At 40.2% G+C, this 18,901-nt stretch overlaps 2 protein-coding genes across 2 annotated transcripts; one reads left to right on the plus strand and one right to left on the minus strand.

The window, feature by feature from the left end:
• Window positions 1-56: 56 nt before the first annotated feature.
• LOC113029067 (arylamine N-acetyltransferase, pineal gland isozyme NAT-10-like) lies at window positions 57-1,329 on the plus strand. Its single transcript, XM_026179675.2, has one exon. It carries the CDS (start codon window positions 174-176, stop codon window positions 1,032-1,034), a length of 861 nt encoding a protein of 286 aa, XP_026035460.1. The 5' UTR covers window positions 57-173; the 3' UTR covers window positions 1,035-1,329.
• Window positions 1,287-18,890, minus strand: marchf6 (E3 ubiquitin-protein ligase MARCHF6). The gene is made up of 25 exons (XM_026179674.2): window positions 18,543-18,890; window positions 17,979-18,078; window positions 15,029-15,102; window positions 14,632-14,775; window positions 14,068-14,140; window positions 13,739-13,907; window positions 10,744-10,930; window positions 9,805-9,866; window positions 9,663-9,695; window positions 9,529-9,580; window positions 9,344-9,402; window positions 9,165-9,245; window positions 8,912-8,980; window positions 8,570-8,644; window positions 7,345-7,479; window positions 6,987-7,207; window positions 6,599-6,736; window positions 6,293-6,515; window positions 5,350-5,419; window positions 5,035-5,216; window positions 4,619-4,753; window positions 4,419-4,508; window positions 4,071-4,203; window positions 2,160-2,295; window positions 1,287-1,852 (listed from the first exon to the last, which is right to left on the minus strand). Exons 1-25 carry the CDS (start codon window positions 18,559-18,561, stop codon window positions 1,765-1,767), a joined length of 2,748 nt encoding a protein of 915 aa, XP_026035459.1. The 5' UTR covers window positions 18,562-18,890; the 3' UTR covers window positions 1,287-1,764.
• Window positions 18,891-18,901: the final 11 nt, after the last annotated feature.

The following is an 18,901-nucleotide window of genomic DNA, read 5'->3' on the forward strand; positions in this document are numbered from 1 at the left end:
TATTTAGGTTGGATTTTACTAAGTTTTTCGTAAGTTTTTTTTTTTTAAAGTAGGCATTGTACTTTGAACTTCCTTGAATACGCCATATTGCTCACAGCCGGACAGAAACACAAAGTGAAACACGGGAATAAACCTGCTTTAAGTATATAGAAACGCCATAACCAGAAGCGAAAATGACTTCCGTGGAAATGGACTTGGGGAAATATTTAGCTCGCATCGGGTTTACGGGCCCCGCGGAGCCCAGCCTGGAGGTGATGCGGACGTTGCACACCTGCCACCTCCTGTCGGTGCCGTTTGAGGACCTCACGGTGCACAGCGGGGGTCGAGTCCAGCTCGACCTCCCCCTTCTGTACGACAAGATCGTGAACCATCGCCGAGGAGGCTTCTGCTATGAGAACAACAGCCTCTTTCGCTGGCTGCTGACCGAGCTGGGATTCCAGGTGACTATACTCTCAGGCCAGGTGAAGAACAGGTTCACGGGTTGCTACGGGCCACCTTTCGACCATTTCATCCTACTGGTTGAACTTGAGGGCCGGCGATGGCTGTGTGACGTCGGGTTCGGGGTTCCCGGTTTCAGTGTCCCGCTGTCACTGGACACTGAAGACCCCCAGGAGCAGAGCCACCGAGTGTACCGGATCAGGAAGGACCTGGAGATGCACTTTGTGGAGTGGCAAGAGGAAGAAAACAGAGGAGTAGATGGAGACTGGAAGGAGATCTACAAGTTCACCCTTAAACGTCGGAGTAAGGAGGACTTCACTGAGATGTGCCAATACCACCAGACCTCCCCCAGCTCCATCTTCTTCTGCAAGTCCCTCTGCACTGTTCTGAGACCTGGCGGGAGGCTCACCTATATAGGCCACAGATTGATCACCACCACATTCCCAACAGAAGAGAACAGGCATGTGGTGGAAACCATCACAGAACTTAAAGATGAAGAGATTCCTGGTGTTCTAAAGGAAAAATTTGGAATTGCACTTAATTCCACGCTCATAGCAAAGGATGAGAAAATCACACCACCTCTAATCACATATTAAACATACGCACAGTTATATGGGATAAATTCATACCTCTTATGGCTCCATAACAACAAAATGTATGAATACTCTTAAGATTAGGGCCAATGGCTTTTGTTTTTAAATCCATCTAATCACTGAGGTCTGAGCAAAGCAATTTATACATTATTTTAACCTTTAAGTTAGAAAAGTCTCTACCTCTGTTAAAACCCAGATGTACTTGTTAATCAATCGCAGACACTGATCTGCCGTGAGAAAAGATGCAACAGAAAATAAACTGTCATTCTGATTTAATAAATTATACATACACTTTTAAGATGTACAATGGTCATTGCATTAATCCACATCGGTCCTTTAAGACAAAGTCCCCTTCCAAAGTATTTACACATGTACATTTAAATCAGGCAGCACTTTATAAAGCAAGGCATGAATTTCAATACAGATGTTGGGCTTCAAATGAAAACTTTAATGCTCCTGCCTATTCTGTTTGTTTGAGGGGATTACTCAGCTGTCCAGTTATTACACTAAGTTTTCCCATCCTGACTTTGATGAAATGAATTTGAATAACACCCATAAAGTCCAGCAATAATCACAGGTGATTTCAAGGATTACAGTCTGAGGGTTGAGCTGAACCCCCCACCCCCCAAAAAAAACAAAACAAAAAAAAAATAGACAGGCCATGGGCTGGACGAGATGTGCGCAGGGTCATGGGTTCAAAAAAACCAAACATGGCATCATGTGACACAAATATTTATTCTACGACAGGGTTGGAGGGTGGGATTGAGCTTCCTCTGCCAGCTTTGCGTTCGTAGTTGACAAGCCTCTGGCCGACCAGGTATCTGCAAAGACAGATTATTACAGCATTATTACTATTCATTTTTATGCACTTAACTGAAGGCTACACACACAATATGAAACAATAATCCAAAAATATCCAACTAGAGCAAAAGGTCTGAACAATGTGTTTAACCTTCTATATTAAAGCTGCAGTTTGTTTTTATAATGATGCACCGAATGATACATTTGAAAAAGAAAAAGGGGGGGAGGTTGTCATTATAAGACAAACTTAATTAAAAAAAAACAAACAAACAAAACAAAAAAAACATGCTGCTTTCTCCAGACTGATGAGTGCTGAAAGTTTCGTACTTGTCGTTCTTGATGTGTTCATAAAGACGTTTAAACTGTCGGATCTGAAAGGAGAGGATGCCGATAAGTGAGACGACCATCAAGAGGAAGGGGTAGATTCTCCTCTGCATTAGAATCTCCATCTCTGGGGTAACGCCTGCAAAAACAAAGCATAATTGTACTCAGTTATATGATTTTTCAAGAGTTCCCATTATTCCTATCATTAACTCCATCAAGATGAGAAGAAATGTGATATTTTGGGGACACCAGTTATGTTAAATTAGGTGATAACTATATTAGAATTATTACCTAGTGACGGTACATCTCCAATAACAAGTCCAAGTGGCAGATTTATCACCAGTTCAGTGCCCAAACAAATCAGAAGGTAGGTCACAATCTGCCACTTTTTTGGGGGAGGCTTTTATTACAAAAGCAGTGTATTTATTAGTTTCATTATCTAATTAATAGCATCCATGTGTAAAAATGTGTAAAGTGTTCCCTGATTGGATGATTGAATTCTACTTGATGAATGGGAGAGAACATATTATTGTGTGTGAGTGATTGTGTACAGTCGTGGCCATACGTTTTGAGAATGACACAAGTAATGGGTTTCACAAAGTTTGCTCCTTCCGTTTTTATGACAGAAGTTTCCATATACTCTGAATGTTATGAAAAGTTCTTCTTTGCCATGAAAACAAACTTAACCCCCAAAAACATTTCCACTGCATTTCATTGCTACCATAAAAGGCCCTGCAGAGATCATTTCAATCTTCTAGTTAACTCAGGTGAGAATGTTGATGAGCACAGAACTTGAGATCTTTATGTCTTGACTATTAAGTTAGAATAGCAGACTGGATGTGTTAAGAGGAGGGTGATGCTTGAAATCATTGTTCTTCCTGTTAACCTTGGTTACCTGCAAAAAAGAAAACAGAAACAAAACAAAAAACCCCATGCAGCCATCATTGTGTTGCATATAAAGGGCTTCACAGGCAAGGATGTTGTTGCTATTAAGGCTTCAGTCTGTCCCTAATGGGGGACAGACTGATATTCTGCAAAAAAGCCTGGAGAAGAAAAAAGTGAGGCTACCATGTCCTGAGACCATTCATCTGTGGGGCTGCTTCTCATTCAAGAGAGTGGGGTCACTCACAATTTCGCCAAACCAAAACATCCTCCGACAGCAATTTCTTCCAACTATCCAAGGACAGTTTGGTGAAGAACAAAGTGAGGCCAAAGTGATAACTAAATGGTGCTGGGAACAAAACACTGAAATTTTGGGTCCATTGCCAGGAAACTCCCCAGACCTTAATCCAATTGAGAATTTGTGGTCAATCCTCAAGAGGCGAGTGGACAAACGAACTCCAAGCATTGATTATGAAAGAATGGGTTTCCATCGTCGGCCTTGGCCCAGAAGTTGATTGACAACACGCCAGGACAAATTGCAGAGGTCTTGAAAAAGAAGGGCCAATACTACAAATATTGACTCTTTGCATAAACGTGATGTAATTGTCAATAAAAGCCTTTGAAACTTATGAAGTGCTTGCAATTATACTTCAATACGTCACAAAAACACTGAAGCAGCAAACTTTGCAAAAACTAATATTTGTGTCATTGACAAAACCTTTTGGCCACGACTGTACACATCGTTTTTTGTAACTGATGATGGTCGGTTGGACCGAAATATTGTGATTTTAGAAAATAATGGGAAGTGAGACAGAGTGTGGAGGTTATAATTTCATCCTTTAAAACATTTTTCCCCCTCTGGTTTATTGCTGAACTCACAAAAAGCTTAAATCTAGAGGAAACCGTTAGTAATTTCCATTTCTTTTGCCACTAAGACTGCAATGTGCTGTATATTGTCAATGAGAAAGTCCTACTTTGGTTAGGAAACTCTTCAAGTGACGCCTTAAGATCCATATGCAGAGAGATACTCACCTACAGCCGGTACCACCCCGGCAGCAATCACATATGGCACACATAAAGACAACAGCAGGACTGAAATGACAGGAGCTGCCAGTTTACGGATGATGAACTGGAGATCAATGTTGCGAATTCCATTTGCATAAACCTAGAGAAAGAGTTTACACTTTATAATGTACTAAACAGTTAATTTAATTCATCTCCAAGAAACAGACATGACAGAGATAGGGAAGACAGACTAGCAAACTACACACTGTGAGTCAACAGAATAAAACCCTTTCAAAGTTATGTAGTCAAGAGTCTGATAGTTTGTAAAAATGTTTACAGTGTATCAGTTGGATATTTGGTGTGTCCAGTACCAACCTGCTCAATAACAGTCTTCAGCCACCACTGAGGGCCCATGAGAGTGATGGCAGCAATAATTTTGGCATGAAGAACCCCGAGAGCCCAATCCTGCAGACAAGTTCAATGGATGAACATAAGTGTGAGAACTCCTTAAGCTCTATTTAGTAACCTCCAAGATCCCATTAGGGAAAAGAAACACAAATGCATACAATCCTTACCTGCCAGGGATAGAAAAGGGGTGTTTGGTCTAAGGGTACCCTGAGCGGAGCCACGATGACTAATTCAAACAGCAGGCCCAGTAGCAAAGGAATGACTCCAGCGACCAGCAGAGCCACAACAAGGGTCTTCAGGATCTACAGAAGCAAATTAGGGTATTGAAAAAAAAAAATCATTAGGAGATGCCACTTGCAGATAAGGAAACATATACGGCACTATAAAGGTTAATCTGCTGGGAATGCTACTTCAATGAACAAGTTGGTAATTTAGGATAACAGCTAATGAGAGCTCATTCTCAGTTATATCCATTTAACAAAAACACAGTGTCAAAGCTGGAAAGGGAGCAACCAATTAGCACAACCCTCTGCTGCCCAACTTCGAAGTTTGCCAACAACCCAGTCAGCTCACTGATGCTCACCATGAGTGTCCACTCCTGGACTTTGTGTACAATAACAGTGCGTCCCTGTGGCATCCACGCCAGCAGAACAGTGACCCCGCGGATAGAAAGCCAGCAGACATACAGACCACATGCTGCTGTGTACAGCTCGTGGATTTTGGAATTTCCTGTCCAGAAAGACATCAGCCAGCGGCCAGTGAATACTGTAAAAAAACAAACAAACAAAACAAAACAGTGAGGAAACAAAATTGACCACAGCAACTCTATGTTTGCCCGTAAAAAGAACTGTACTTTTTAAATGATGTGTTTGTGTATATGAAAAGTACCACATCTCACCTGGTAGGGTTAAGCACACCAAACTAGCCACCAGCAGAGTGATGCACATGAAAGCTATAAGCAGCACAATCTGGGGGAAAAGGGGACACATTTCAGTTTAAAAGCTACAAGATGGGACATGCTGCAAAGTCAAAGCTCTATTTTACAGACTCGGGTTGCATAAGCTAAGGCTAGTATAAACAGGATCTCAGAGATTAGGGTGTTTAACATGAAAGATGAAGATCATAATGACAGAGTTGTGCAGGCTCAGATGGGCAGTAAATGGTTGCTAGGGCGTTGGCTGATTTCAAAATTTGACTCAGAAACCACAAATTACAGGAGACATCTTTATTTTAAGACTTGTTTTATCTGTAAAAACAGCCTCTATCTTTGTTCTAAAGCGTGGAGGACTATGACCCTTAATTAAATAATATAAATCATATGTAAAACTACATCTTGCATGTTTAGGGGTTTGCTTTGTCAAATCTTACTTGTAATTTGAATAAAAACTAACAACCTCTCAGGGTTCCAGTGTTAAAGACAACCTTTTTTCTTTATTTCAAATGAACATGTCTGTGTGTGCGATACAAATAAGAGCAAGGGAAAAAAACACAGATGCTTTGGCAGCTGGCAATAGTTCTGCATTATTGTGGTCACTAAAACGGCGCAAGCATCAGAAATCTGGGGGGGGGGGGGGAACCCACTGGAAAGTCACAAAGAGCCCTTCAATTATTATATCACATTCATGCATGAGAAGAAACCTGGACGTCAGTCAACTTTGTCAGTGAAACTAAAAGACATGCTAGAGCACTACAGACTACACTCAAAGACATGGTCAAAGATGGCTGTCCATTCATATCTCTAAAAGCTGTTTAGTTTCAGAACCACAGTATCCTGGTCTTCCCTACACATCTATCTGTAAAGTGCACTCCTTAAAGACATATATGAAAAAAGCCTTTCTCACCCTTAAAGGGAAGCGAAGAGGTCGGTGGTAGGGCTGGAAACCCACTGGTCCCCCTTGCTGCAGGATGGCCTGATGGGCTGCATGTAACCCTTCACCAACAGCTGGTGCCGGGTTGTTATTGTTGTTGTGATGAACATGCGGAGGGTTGTTATTGTTGTTGTTGTTCACGGGCTGGTTGGCTTCATTGTCCTCTTGTTCGCCAAGGAGGTAGGAGTGGAGGTCTCTGGAGACAACACAAAGTGGTGACACAGTTACAGACGGTCAGGAAATATCATTGCCTTGGGTGTGTATTCAAACTTGGCTTACAGTAAATATCCTGCGCTGACTGTCCAGGCTCTGACCAGGCCTTTGAGCCACTGGCGAGTGTGTCCCTGCTCCAGTAGAGCTGGAAGCACAACCTGAAGCAGTAACAGCTCCAAAGACAGCTCACTGACAGGAGCGTCACTGAGAGGAAAGAAGTGACAAAGACACAGACATTTATCTAACAAACACCAGACTAAACATTTTCTATTACTTTAAGTGTCAAACAGCATAAACTCAAGTGGATTTGTAACTGCAAATCTTGCTTTTTCACATGTGGTGATACTTCCACTTTGGTATGAACAGGAAGTGGTTTCTCAGATCATTTCAGGCCAGCAGGTTTCACACAGTTTATTAATAAGTAAACTATATCTTTGTTATGTATGCTGCTTACCTATAGAGCATGACATTGTAGGGAAGGAAGGTGGGCAGCAATAGTTTAATGAGCTTGATGGGAAGCCACAGCATGAGCAAGACAATTGAGCCGAACACAACCACAGACAGGATGAACCTCCGCAGGTGTCTGTAGATGGGCAAGTGAATCATCTCCTGCACTGGGTTAAAATCTGGATCATTGAGGTTCCTCAGAAACCAGAGCACTCCAGGTCTCAGCACCTAATGGAGGCAGAAGGTGGAATGATTTAGAGCGCCGAAGACTTTTTTCCTCTTTACTATCATCTGAAAAATTAACCTGAAGCACTCACAGTCCTTGTTTCCCTAACTGAATGCATTTGAGAGTCTGTTTTTCTTACCTCTCTCAGCAGGAGGATGAAAGATGCAAAGTAGAAGACATAGACCATTCCCACCAGCCAGTGCAGGAACATGGTAGTACCAGGTGCTGATTTGAAGCTCATTTCTCTGTCTTTCAGCGAGGCATCAAACATCTCCTGCAGGATGAATCAAATAAAAGCAGGGTCTAAGATGATGCTTTGATCACCTGTTTTTGCTCAAAAGCTGCTCTAAACTTCATGTTTTTCTAAATGTAAATACTTTAAAGGATTCACCCTCTGCTATATAAAGCTAAGAAAGATTTTTTTGCATGTTTGCACTGAACCATAATGTTTACGTTTTAGGCTAACATAGGACAAATAGTTTAGATGTAGATATATACACTGCAGATAAACTGCATTGAAACGGAAACCAAATTCGCTTGTAAATACAAAATGTGAAACTTTCTGCTTTTGACTGCAAAGCGATAAGAGCTGCTTACACCACACTGGCCATTTTCAGGGTCAATTAATTTGTTTCACAGGCGAACAGCTGCAGAGCAGATGAGACACGGTTCCCTTCTGCTGTGTAAGCTGCACCACCTGTTGTGAGGAAGGTTGTTTGGCTTTGGAAAACAGGATCAGGAAAAAAAAAATATATATATATATATTAACTGCCGTGTTATGATTTGGATAAGTACTATGCAAGCCAATGTTGTGGTAGAGAGAGACTTTGTTCTAGTAAGTGTTAGCACAAACAAACTCTCTGACAAACAAAGAGAGTGACAGCCACAGCATAGAGGCGTTTGGTACTCTCTCACTCCCCAGTCCTCCAAACCAGTCTGTTCTCTGTTTTTGTGTGCACTGATGAATGTATGAACTGGGTGAGCTAAAGCATCTGGCTTTGCCTGTGTGCTGAGCAGGCCTGCTGAAAGCCACTTTAAAGGTGTTGTGACAGAGCCTCTGCGGGGTATTAGCCATCCCTCTCATTTGGCAAAATGTATGAAAATGGAATAAAATAGGAGTATTCACTGAAATTTCACAGGGAACAAGAGATATTCAGTCACTGGTGCTCGGAAAACGCTTTTAGATAGAAGAAAACTTGCGCATTTATCCCTATAAAACATCAGACTTAACGATCACATCTGCCAAGTACGTTAATTAGAGTATGGACCCCCAGGCTAAAATACTCAATCAGTTTAATTAAAACAAAAAGTCCAAGAGCAACAGAGATGTAGTGAAAACGTGATGAAAAGAATTTGTCCCTTACTAAAGAGCAGATGTCAAGCCACCATCCGCAGATCAATGGAAAAACACCTATCTCCACAACAACCAGCAGAGAGACCTGTGAGGATAGAAAAGGCTGCTGTCAGTATCAGTTAACATTAAATGTAAACACAAAAAAGACTAAAAACCTCTGTGACAAGTAGTGATACATGAAATACTTAACACAGAAGTTCTGTACTTGTATATTATAACAATCCAGGGACCTATTCAATGGCTAGAGCTATCTTTATTGTATGATTGCAAACAAAATCTTAGATACTAAGAGAGTGAAAACGCCAGTATCAACATGACTAACACAAAGAAAAAAAAATGCAGTCAATGTTACCTTGACAACAATGTAGCAGACTCCAAGGAGACGCCGGGAGCGCTGGAAACTGACCAGAGCAGCCAGTCCCTAAAACGGCCATTAAGGATCAATACTGCACATATATTCTTATTTGCACAGACCTGAATTACCTCATGTTCCCTTTCTCATACTTTTATTTTTTTTTATTTTACAGCCTGCATGCACCAGACTGATAGATTAGGTTTGGATTAGGCATCATCAGGGCTTTTAATGAACTTCAATGGAAGGATACATGACACAGGATGAGAGTCATTGCTAGCAGTATGTAGCCAACGATTGTTGTGATTAAGCCCTCAAAATGAGAAGCCTGGACCTAAAAAAAAACCCCAAAACAAAGTTGTAATCAGAAAATTAAAGATATTATCAAGGGACATGCAATTGTATTATAAAGTGACTGAAGCATTTTCTCACATATTCTTCGAAGCCAAGACCAACAACAGAGAAGTGGCCGATGTGATACGGACAAAATGCTAAATGAAAGGGAAAAAAGAAGACATCTTTATTACTGTATTAGTTATACGGTGGATTCATTTTGATGTCAGAAAAAGGACTATTATGATCATGGTTATGCTGCATCATTGTTTCAGTTTACTCACCAAAGACCAGGATGAACAGTGTGTTGAGAGACACCACCCAAAACACGTGCTCCTACAAGACAAAGACACCGATCTTTACTTGAGTTTCAGAAGGTAAGATTTATTTAGAGAAATCTATTTAGATTAGGACTTACCAAAAATACCAGTGAACCATCCAGGCCAAGCATCTGTTTGGAAAATTGAAATAGTTTGTGTATAAATATGAAAAGAGAGAAGACAACAGCTACATACTAATAAATAGGTGCCTGGAGATTGTGAATGTTATGCAGCAGTTACCCTTTCCCAGGTGAGCTCCTCTGCTGCTCTGTCCCACTCCAAAGCATTCCAATTCATGTCATCTACACAGACAGATAAAGACAAAAAACGCCTTGTAGACTAATAAAAAACAGTCACCAACTTGAAACATAATCGATATAAAAACAATCAGTTTATCTCCCTACATGTCAGACATAGTCACAGAATAACAAAATCATGTGTTAACTCAGGCAAATCATTCTGCGGTGGTACATTTTTTCTTGTTGTCCTGCTTTTGTTGCAAATAGTAAACGAAAAGCAATGTTTTCCCCGCTCTGCTGAAACAGTTATTGTTACATTATTGATGTTGCTCTGGGAAAATCTGTTAGTTTGACATGAACATTGTGCAACTGCCAGGCTTTTTCTGTGCAATTTATTTAGCTGTAGTGACAGCCAACAGCTAGAGTAATGTATAATACAATAGCAATTTATTTTCAGCATTTCTTCTTAGCTTGATGCAAAAATCAGTCCATTAACAAAGCTGAACAAATGAGTGTGATTTCAAGGCTATGGGGCAAAAATTTGACATAGTGTTATATTGTTCCCAAATCAACTGTGATGCTTTGGCAAACCGGCAAACAAATGAGGCCACTTTGGGACCCATTTGTATGCTGTAATGGCAGTGCTCCTGCTCTTGGGTTTGTTTCGTGGCATTTCCATAAACCTGCTGTTTGAAAAATGCAAAAACCTCTTACTCCATTACTAAACATGCTTTTGGTTGTCGGGCTGTCGGAGAGGATTTCTATTTTCATTTTTGAAATTATTTGTATTTTGCATTCATGAAACTTTACAACTTAAGAACTGATGTATCTGACAGTGAAATCTACCTTAACAAAGAATCACTTTTTGCAATATATAATTTTAATTAGCTGAAAAAAATGCATACATCTTAAGTTAAGTAAAGAAATAATAAAGTCCCACCTTGTGCACCATTGTTGGGGTCTGCATCTTCAGCAGCTGCTGCCTCCTCTTCCAGCTCTGGATCATCGCCTTGCTCTTGGGGGACGTCAGGAGGCTCGGGCTCTGCCTCATTCTGGGCTAGAGGATCAGCAGGTGCTGGCTGGGCCGCAGGGGGATCACCAGCTGCTGCCTGACCTGCAGCTTGTGCCTGGGGGAGAGGGAACAAGGGGCATAACTTCAAAAAACAGAGTAACTTATCATGTAATGAAATCACGATATGTTGTCTAGTATATTAATTATCTATAACACAATCAACCACAATGTGTGTAACTGAAGGAAAATAAAAATACTAGCAGCTGCCAGTGCCACCCCTCCACCTACTAGTAAATGTACCCATCATATAAATTTGACAATTCTAGGTGATTCTCAACCTCTGACCTTGAGTTCAAGGTCACCGGACTTGAACTTTTTTTGAGATGTTGATATTTGCACCTATGGTTTGAATTTCAAAATCCTACGTCTCCTTGTTCTCAACCTGCTGCATTACCAGGATATTCAGATAACTTGACCTTGACACCTGGGCCCTATTTCAGGAAGCCGGTTTAGAAAACTCAGAGTGAAAAACGATACTCAGGGTTGAGTAACCCCGAACTGTCCAACTCGGAATATTCGGTTTCAGAAAGGCTGATAACAATTAGTTCAGTCAACGCGGAGTTGCTTTAACCCCAAGTTAAGCGTGCGCACGAGGATACATAAAGCCCTGATTAGTGGAGCACAGATTAAGCGAGTCACCATGGAGACGGAGGGAAAGAAGGCGCGGTCAATGTATTTTACAGCGCTTGAGGCCGAAATTCTGATGGCAGTATATGCCGATAACATGCTAATTTTGCGGGAAAAAAGTAACACAGCCTCAGCTGCAAAAGAAAGGGAGCATGCATGGCAAAACATAGCCGACAGAGTCAATGCGTGAGTGTTAATTTAAACGTTGATCTAGGGATTTCCACCCATTTAACACGTTATTTTATTATATTTTATTTTATTTTGTATTTTATACATTTTATTTTGTGACGTGATGTGAGCGCAGGTGCAACCCAACAGGCCCCAAACGTTCCTGGCAGCAAGTAAAAATGAAATATAAAAATATAGTCCAAACAGGTAAGGTGTAATTGTATTATGAGCCATAGTGCTCGGTCTGTTTGTCCGATGTAAATCAATTGCAGTTAGAGGCTACATTAATTTTCTTTCTGTAAGCACTTATTGAAATTATCTGAGCACATTACAAGTACATATTTGCTTACTCTGTATGCTCAAATGTGACCCGTTATAGCCAACAGAAAAAAAAGCGGAGGCCTGAAAAACAGGTGGGGGTCCTCCACCACCACCACTCACAGAGGCTGAGCAGTTGGCTTCCACATTTGTGATAATGTTGGCAGCATCACATATGATCTTCACAGTGCAGAGAACACAAATTAGCATCCATTACTATAATGAAATAATTTGTTAGTTTGAAATGCTACAGGGAACTATGTACCTGTACATTAATGCTGTGGAAAGACTTCCTGTTCACATAGTCTCCTTCATTTACTGAAGGAGCAATGATTGGAATGTGAGTGCCATCTGTACAGCCAATCACGCCTGGGAACCGTGAAAATAAATGTAACATTTAAGTAGTAGTTCAAGTATCACCACATCATGAATTAAGTTTCGTTCATCCTGATACCTGCAATTTTGTGGCATCCCTCTTTGATAAATCTTGTGGGTCTGTGACCGGGGAACACCACAAACGAGTGCAGGAGACGTTTCAGTGCAACTGTAACATTCCTGACTGCCCGACAGACGGTAGCCTTGGAAACGTGCTCAGCGTCACCAATATTATACAGAAAGCTCCCGTTTGCAAAAAACCGAAGTGCAATACAAATAATATGTACAGAACTGAGAGGATGTCCGCGATGTGTCACATGAGCAATATTAGGCCTGAGGATGTTATTCAAATAAATTATAGATTGTGCTGAAAAACGGTAACGTTCACACAGGAAATCATCAGGAAATTATAAAATGTCCAAACGCGCTCTGATCACTCTCTCCCGGCGGAGAGCTCTGCGGAGAATTTGGGCTTCAACATCTACTGGCTCTTCAAGGAAGGGACACGCCATGTCTGACACTTCCTACAGTCAGGTTTCCGACAAAGAGGCGGAGAACGTCAGGGTTAGTTGAAGTAAACCTGCTAGGGGGCAGGTTAGCTTCACGGAGTGTGTCGTCATAGTAACTCACTCAGAATTAATCTAAACTCGCTTTGTGAAACCGAAAACCCAGAGTTTTCGTTAACTCAGGGTATACTTACTCAGAGTTTGCACTAAACCGGCTTCCTGAAATAGGGCCCAGGAGTCAAATTCATCCTGAGGTTTTTAGTGGATGCATCTAAGATAGGGTATTTGAAAATGCTAGTTCACTTTCTTGTCCAGTTATTGGATTCACAAATGTTTTTTAAAACTTGACCCCTGATGTTGAGGTTGAGATTTTTAGTAGCTGCACTTATGATATGAATTTCCAAATCCTATGTCATCTAGTACTCAACTTATTGTAATCACAAACTTGGGTTTCCAAAACACTCACCCACATGTGACAACAGGGTGACGACAATATCCCATCAACCTTTTACAGCTGGGGGTTTAAAAAAACCCATCCAAACACAGTAAAAACATTTACTCATTTGCTTCTATTTACTTTCAATGAACTGTCCCACCACTATAATTTAAGTTGATTATGAGTTGGATAATTAGCAGAAGATTCAGTTGCTACAGCAGGATGTGGTATGGTAATTACACACATTGTCATAAATGTGTAAGGTGCATGCAGCATGTTATTCTGGTTAGCATTTAAATAGCTCATGTTTTTAATTTGCAGTTAAGTGAATTACATAAATCAGATTTTTTTACTGTGTCATTTTAAACCTCAATGAAACACAATTATACCATCCAGTTAAGAATCTAATTTAGTAATCAGTCCAGCAAAGTACCTCATTGGCTTGTCCGGCAGCATTGGGCTGTGGTGGCTGGTGCTGTTCTAACCACTGGGGGGCTCCACCGTGGACTATCTGTTCTCTGAGCCATACCAGACTAATAAATGCACATAGGGTGCAGGTAACCACAAAGCAACCCTGTAGACAATCTGCAAGCAGGTTCTCCCTGTAGGAATAAAAACAATAGCACATATTCAATAAAAATGATCCTCTGTTACTCATCTGCTGTCCAGTAAAGAAAATAAACAAGCTAACAATCTTGATCTCTATCAGGTTTTGCATATTTTGTGCTACAGTTGATGATAAAAAAAAGCATTATCACTCACGTAGAGAGCATGTCCAGCGGCAGTGTCAAAAGAGAGCTCACAGAGCCGGTAAAAAGACACTTATAGATGCGACCTGGGGAAAAAAAACATATTTAAAATCTACCCGTTTCTATTGTATGAAAATTTGTATAGTTCAGGCTTACATTTTTACATTAAGTACTGAGAGGGATTTACATGTTTTGGAACAAAGAACACACTTTCTTGTTATGTATGTAGTGACACTAAACCTATAATGCTCTTTAACATTAGCTAACATGAACACCTTATATGTTACTTTGACTGTATTTAACACCCCAGAAAGGGGAAATTTGTAAATGCGTGTAAGTGCACAGACATTTCCACATACAGCAGATGAGGAAAAACATTTAGAGGGTCACCCTATAAAGAATATTTGCTCCCAAATCTATTAAATAAGTTGGTCATCAACACTAAAATAACAGTACTTCTAAAAGCTAAAACAAAAATATGATTTCATAAATAACTTATACATGTTAGACAATTTTTTTCTTTTTAAAGGGGTTTTAAAGATAATTTCTCCTTGTATTCATGTCTGTGGATACTTACATGCAGTGAGAGGAACAACACCAAGCCATGCAAAGGCCACCAGTGTGTAATGGAACCAGTAGCGAATGGCAGTGCCCACACTGGTAAGAAGGCCGGCACAAATGTCCTGGATGGGCAGACGTGAGGGCATGTCTGGGGAGTAGACTGAAGAGGACAGATGGGAAAGAGTGAACCAGAGTCAAATTATCTTTTGTGCTTGGTCATTTTCTTTTTTTCGCTGATAGCAGCTATTTAGATTATTCTGTAACACTAAATGAAAACAGCACCAACTAATGAATAATCACATGCAGAAAAACAAACAAACAATTTATATGGCCCCCTCCGTAAGGCTAAATTGGAGGCTTGCGGCTACAAAATGCATTTTAATGGATTATCTGTTAATGTCACAAGGACTTACTTGGTGTGAAAGCAAATCTGTGCTTGCATAATTCACAGTACTCCTTCCTGCTGTGCTTCAGCCACTGGACCAAACTGTAAAATGACATTTAAAGAATGAAGAAAACTGATGAAAACTATGTAATATTTGTGCTCTATTTTCACATTTTGAGCACATGAATAATGACTGGATTGAAAAACAGCTTCATACACATATTCATGTGTTACATCCAATGTATTATGTGTGTCCCAATATAAGACATTTTTCCCACTGTGAGAATGTGTATTATTTAACCTTCAGGGCCTGAAATGCCTAGTGTAAATCATGCCAATTTTTGGTTCCAAAAAGTGGCATGATTTTTTAGGAAGTCCTTTCAAATCCCATTTAAGACATTTTAAGCCTGAAATAATCCATTAAAAAAAAATCATTTTTTTAATTGGTGTCTTCAGATTTGGTCAGTTTGAGATATTTGGATTAAGTTAGATAAATTCAATTGCCAATAGAAAGGATTGCAACGGTGCAGATTTAAAGAACAGTCCAAGTCCAGACACTTCCAAAGGTCTGAAGTGTTGACCCAACATAACCTTTTCATGATACCACTGCCATGGCTACAATAGTAGTAACACTGCCACCAATATGATGCAATGAAAATGTAAGCGCAGCTGGGACTACTGAATCCGTCACTGTGAGACTTGCTACCTCTCAGACTCCTTATAGACACACCTGGTATAAATTTCAAAACCCTACATTGCTTTGGTCTCAAGTTATGACATGCACAAGATTTTCAGAAAACTTACTCTCAGCTTGAGATCATGGTCAACTAGATTTAAACTCAACCAGGATTTTTAGTAGATGCAAATATAAAATCACTTTGAATGTTACTTTGTTCTTGAGTTATTGCATTCACAAGATTTTCAGAAAAATTTGACCTTAGACTTTAGGGCTGTTCGACATAATGATATATATGGGATGACGATATAAAACCATCTATCGTTTCATTTTACGCTATCGTTTGTTTCGTGGTGTCGTAAAATAAACTGTTTACGGCAATATTTTTTCATCGTTTTGATGGTCACTGTAGTGGCTATATTAATGTCTTAAAGCTCTCTCTTTCTCTTATATTTAATATAACCACACGATGGACGGACAAGCGACTGTTTTTATGCGTTGTCGTTAGCAACAACGACAGTAAAACATCAATGTGTCCGCTTGTTTATTTTCCATATAAACGTTTTACAATAAAGCTCAAGATCCCGTTGAGACTTTTCAAAATAAACTGAATCACGTGAAAGAGTATGCAGAGTATTTACGGATGAAAAGCAACAAAGAGCCGCCAGGTGCTAAAAAATAAACCTTAAGACTCAAACGTTAGAACAGGCTTTTCCCCGCAGCACGTCGTGTAATAAATACTCACAAAGAAAACGGCGACCGTTACAACTTATGTCTACAAATGTATAGTTTCATGCATCGGTTAAAACACTCGACTCCAGATACACGACGCCCAGCTGGAAACACTTCGAGCTGTGGAGCTCCCCGAAATTCACAGAATTTAGAGAAAATGGTAAATTTTTGTGATTTATATCGTTATCGGGGCGATAGATGTCTTATATCGGGATATGAGATTTTGGTCATTTCGCACAGCCCTATTAGACCTTGTGGCTGAAATCTTCCATTTTTTTTAGTAAATAAATCCAAGGTATCAATTTCAAGCGCTTTTACAGTAACAATACCCAGTATTAATATACTTCAGTATCAGACTGACAATATCAGTCTTTTACAGCTGTGGGGTAATAAAAATATTTCATTGTAAAATCCACACTAATTAACAACAATCTGTGTTTGTATAGTATAGTATGTTGTCTATAATAACACCATTCCAGCTTACTGGGACACTGAAATGTAGCATTATTATTACTATGCATATGGGTCATGAAAGGGAGTTACCATCAGTCGATTCCTACAGTACAACAACATTAAGAATAACATTATCTAAGCAAACCTTTCAAAAAACGCAAAACAATCCAGGTCTGGTCTTTGCTTTGCTCTTCTACACACTCACAAACTTCAAAATACCTTCATCTTTAATTTTCACAATGCAAATTTCTCACCTAAGACCTGTAATATGGTATACTGCCATACAATATTGTTACCACTACAGAGAGGGCCTAACCTGTGCTTCAGGAAGTTCTCAAGAAACACAACCTAAACTAAGGAAGGAAATTTCATTTTCTAGATTACTTTGATTTTCAAATCAAGGGCAAATGTGCGCACCATATTGGAATGATCTGATTACAAAACTGCCTTTTGAAAACTATTTAATATTGACACAAGAACAAAATGATGAAAGAACAATGCTATATCATGTGCAATACATCGATTTAGCAACATGGGTTGAATGAAGCTTTCACAACCGCTTGTTTACGTTGTGAGTCAGCAGACTTCCTAGCTTAAAACCAAGATGTCAAAATCATTTTACACCATGGGCCACATACAGTGCACTTTAATCTTAAGTGGGCCAGACCAGCGAAACTCCCCTTTCTATTAATGTGAAATATTTAGGTACACGTTCAAACCCTGAGAAGTCTTTATATGAAGAAAAGAAGGGCAATCCAACAGTAATTCCTAGTTATGCACTCAATCACAGTTTCCAAAGCCTTTTAGTGGGCCGGATTAGAGTCTTTGCCAGGTCAATTCTGGGGCCCGGGCCTTATGTTTGACATCCTTGGCTAGGGAAGTTATGGGAAAAGTAAGAATAAATGACTGTCTTGCAGTAACTAAGGCAGCATCTGTGAACATTCTGAATCTAATTAGTTACACCATGGTTACCGTGCTGTTTGTATGATTTTTTTTTCTTTTAAATGTTTAACATAAAAAAAGAGAAAGTTTTCCTTGGGAGGATCTGAGAACTACTTCTTCACAAGGTCACAATGAAAGCTGACAGAAAGAGGAAGAGACAGCCTAACACACTTACCATTCCTGGTGGATGAACTTGATACTGCCAGTGCAGACACAAGGGTGGTACAGGGGTTTGTCTGGGGTCCCCTCAGAGCGGCACACGCGACAAATATCCGCTACACACAAACAAAAACACACAACAATTTTAATGAATGTCTGATCCTCTTCGCAAAGGGTTAGCAAAACAGACGCGAGAGCAAGTGTCACAGGGTGTGTATGTGGTGTCATATATACAAATATATGCACAGTAATAGAGGATATTTAGTTAAAAGCAACATTTAGAAAAATATTTGCACCAGCAGCGTGGCTTATGTAAACAGAGCACACAGCAGGAAACTGATGACATCACTGGTAAATTCTGGTCCTTTCTACGCTCCTCGCTACTTATTGCACTATCCCCACATGCTAACATCGTGTGCTTTAAAACACCGTTTTCTCCCGTCTTAGCTGGCTACATCCAGCCAGCTAAGTTTAACCATTAGCAGGCCAGCTCAGCGGTCGGCGAGGCGATGCACTTGTGAAGCTAATGCTAGCTATTGATGAGAAAGAAGCTACTAGAGGCATTTTTTTTTTTATTTACCTTCTTCAGCAGTATCCATGTTGCTCGCTAAGCACCGGTCACCGTCTGTTATTCGACTAATTTGTACCGTGAACCCATCCACGACACGGACAGTATCGTTTAGCTAGCTCAGTTAAGCTAGCGAGACGACAATATCCTTATGGGTCAATTGCATTGACAATCATAAAATGGTTTCCCCACAGATTAAAACGTAAATCTTCGCTCCGCTGTGTTTTCTCGCGTCCAGTAAATGTTCGCCAGTACACAAAGGTTTCTAATTCACTGTGTATGTCTAATGTAACACAAGAAACCAGGGGGGAACGCTACATCTCAGGGTGTTGATCATACGACAGTTTAAACCTGGGAGACAAATGGCTAGC

The sequence above is a fragment of the Astatotilapia calliptera genome, chromosome 9, assembly GCF_964374335.1.
Source record: "Astatotilapia calliptera chromosome 9, fAstCal68.1, whole genome shotgun sequence".
NCBI lineage: Eukaryota > Metazoa > Chordata > Actinopteri > Cichliformes > Cichlidae > Astatotilapia > Astatotilapia calliptera.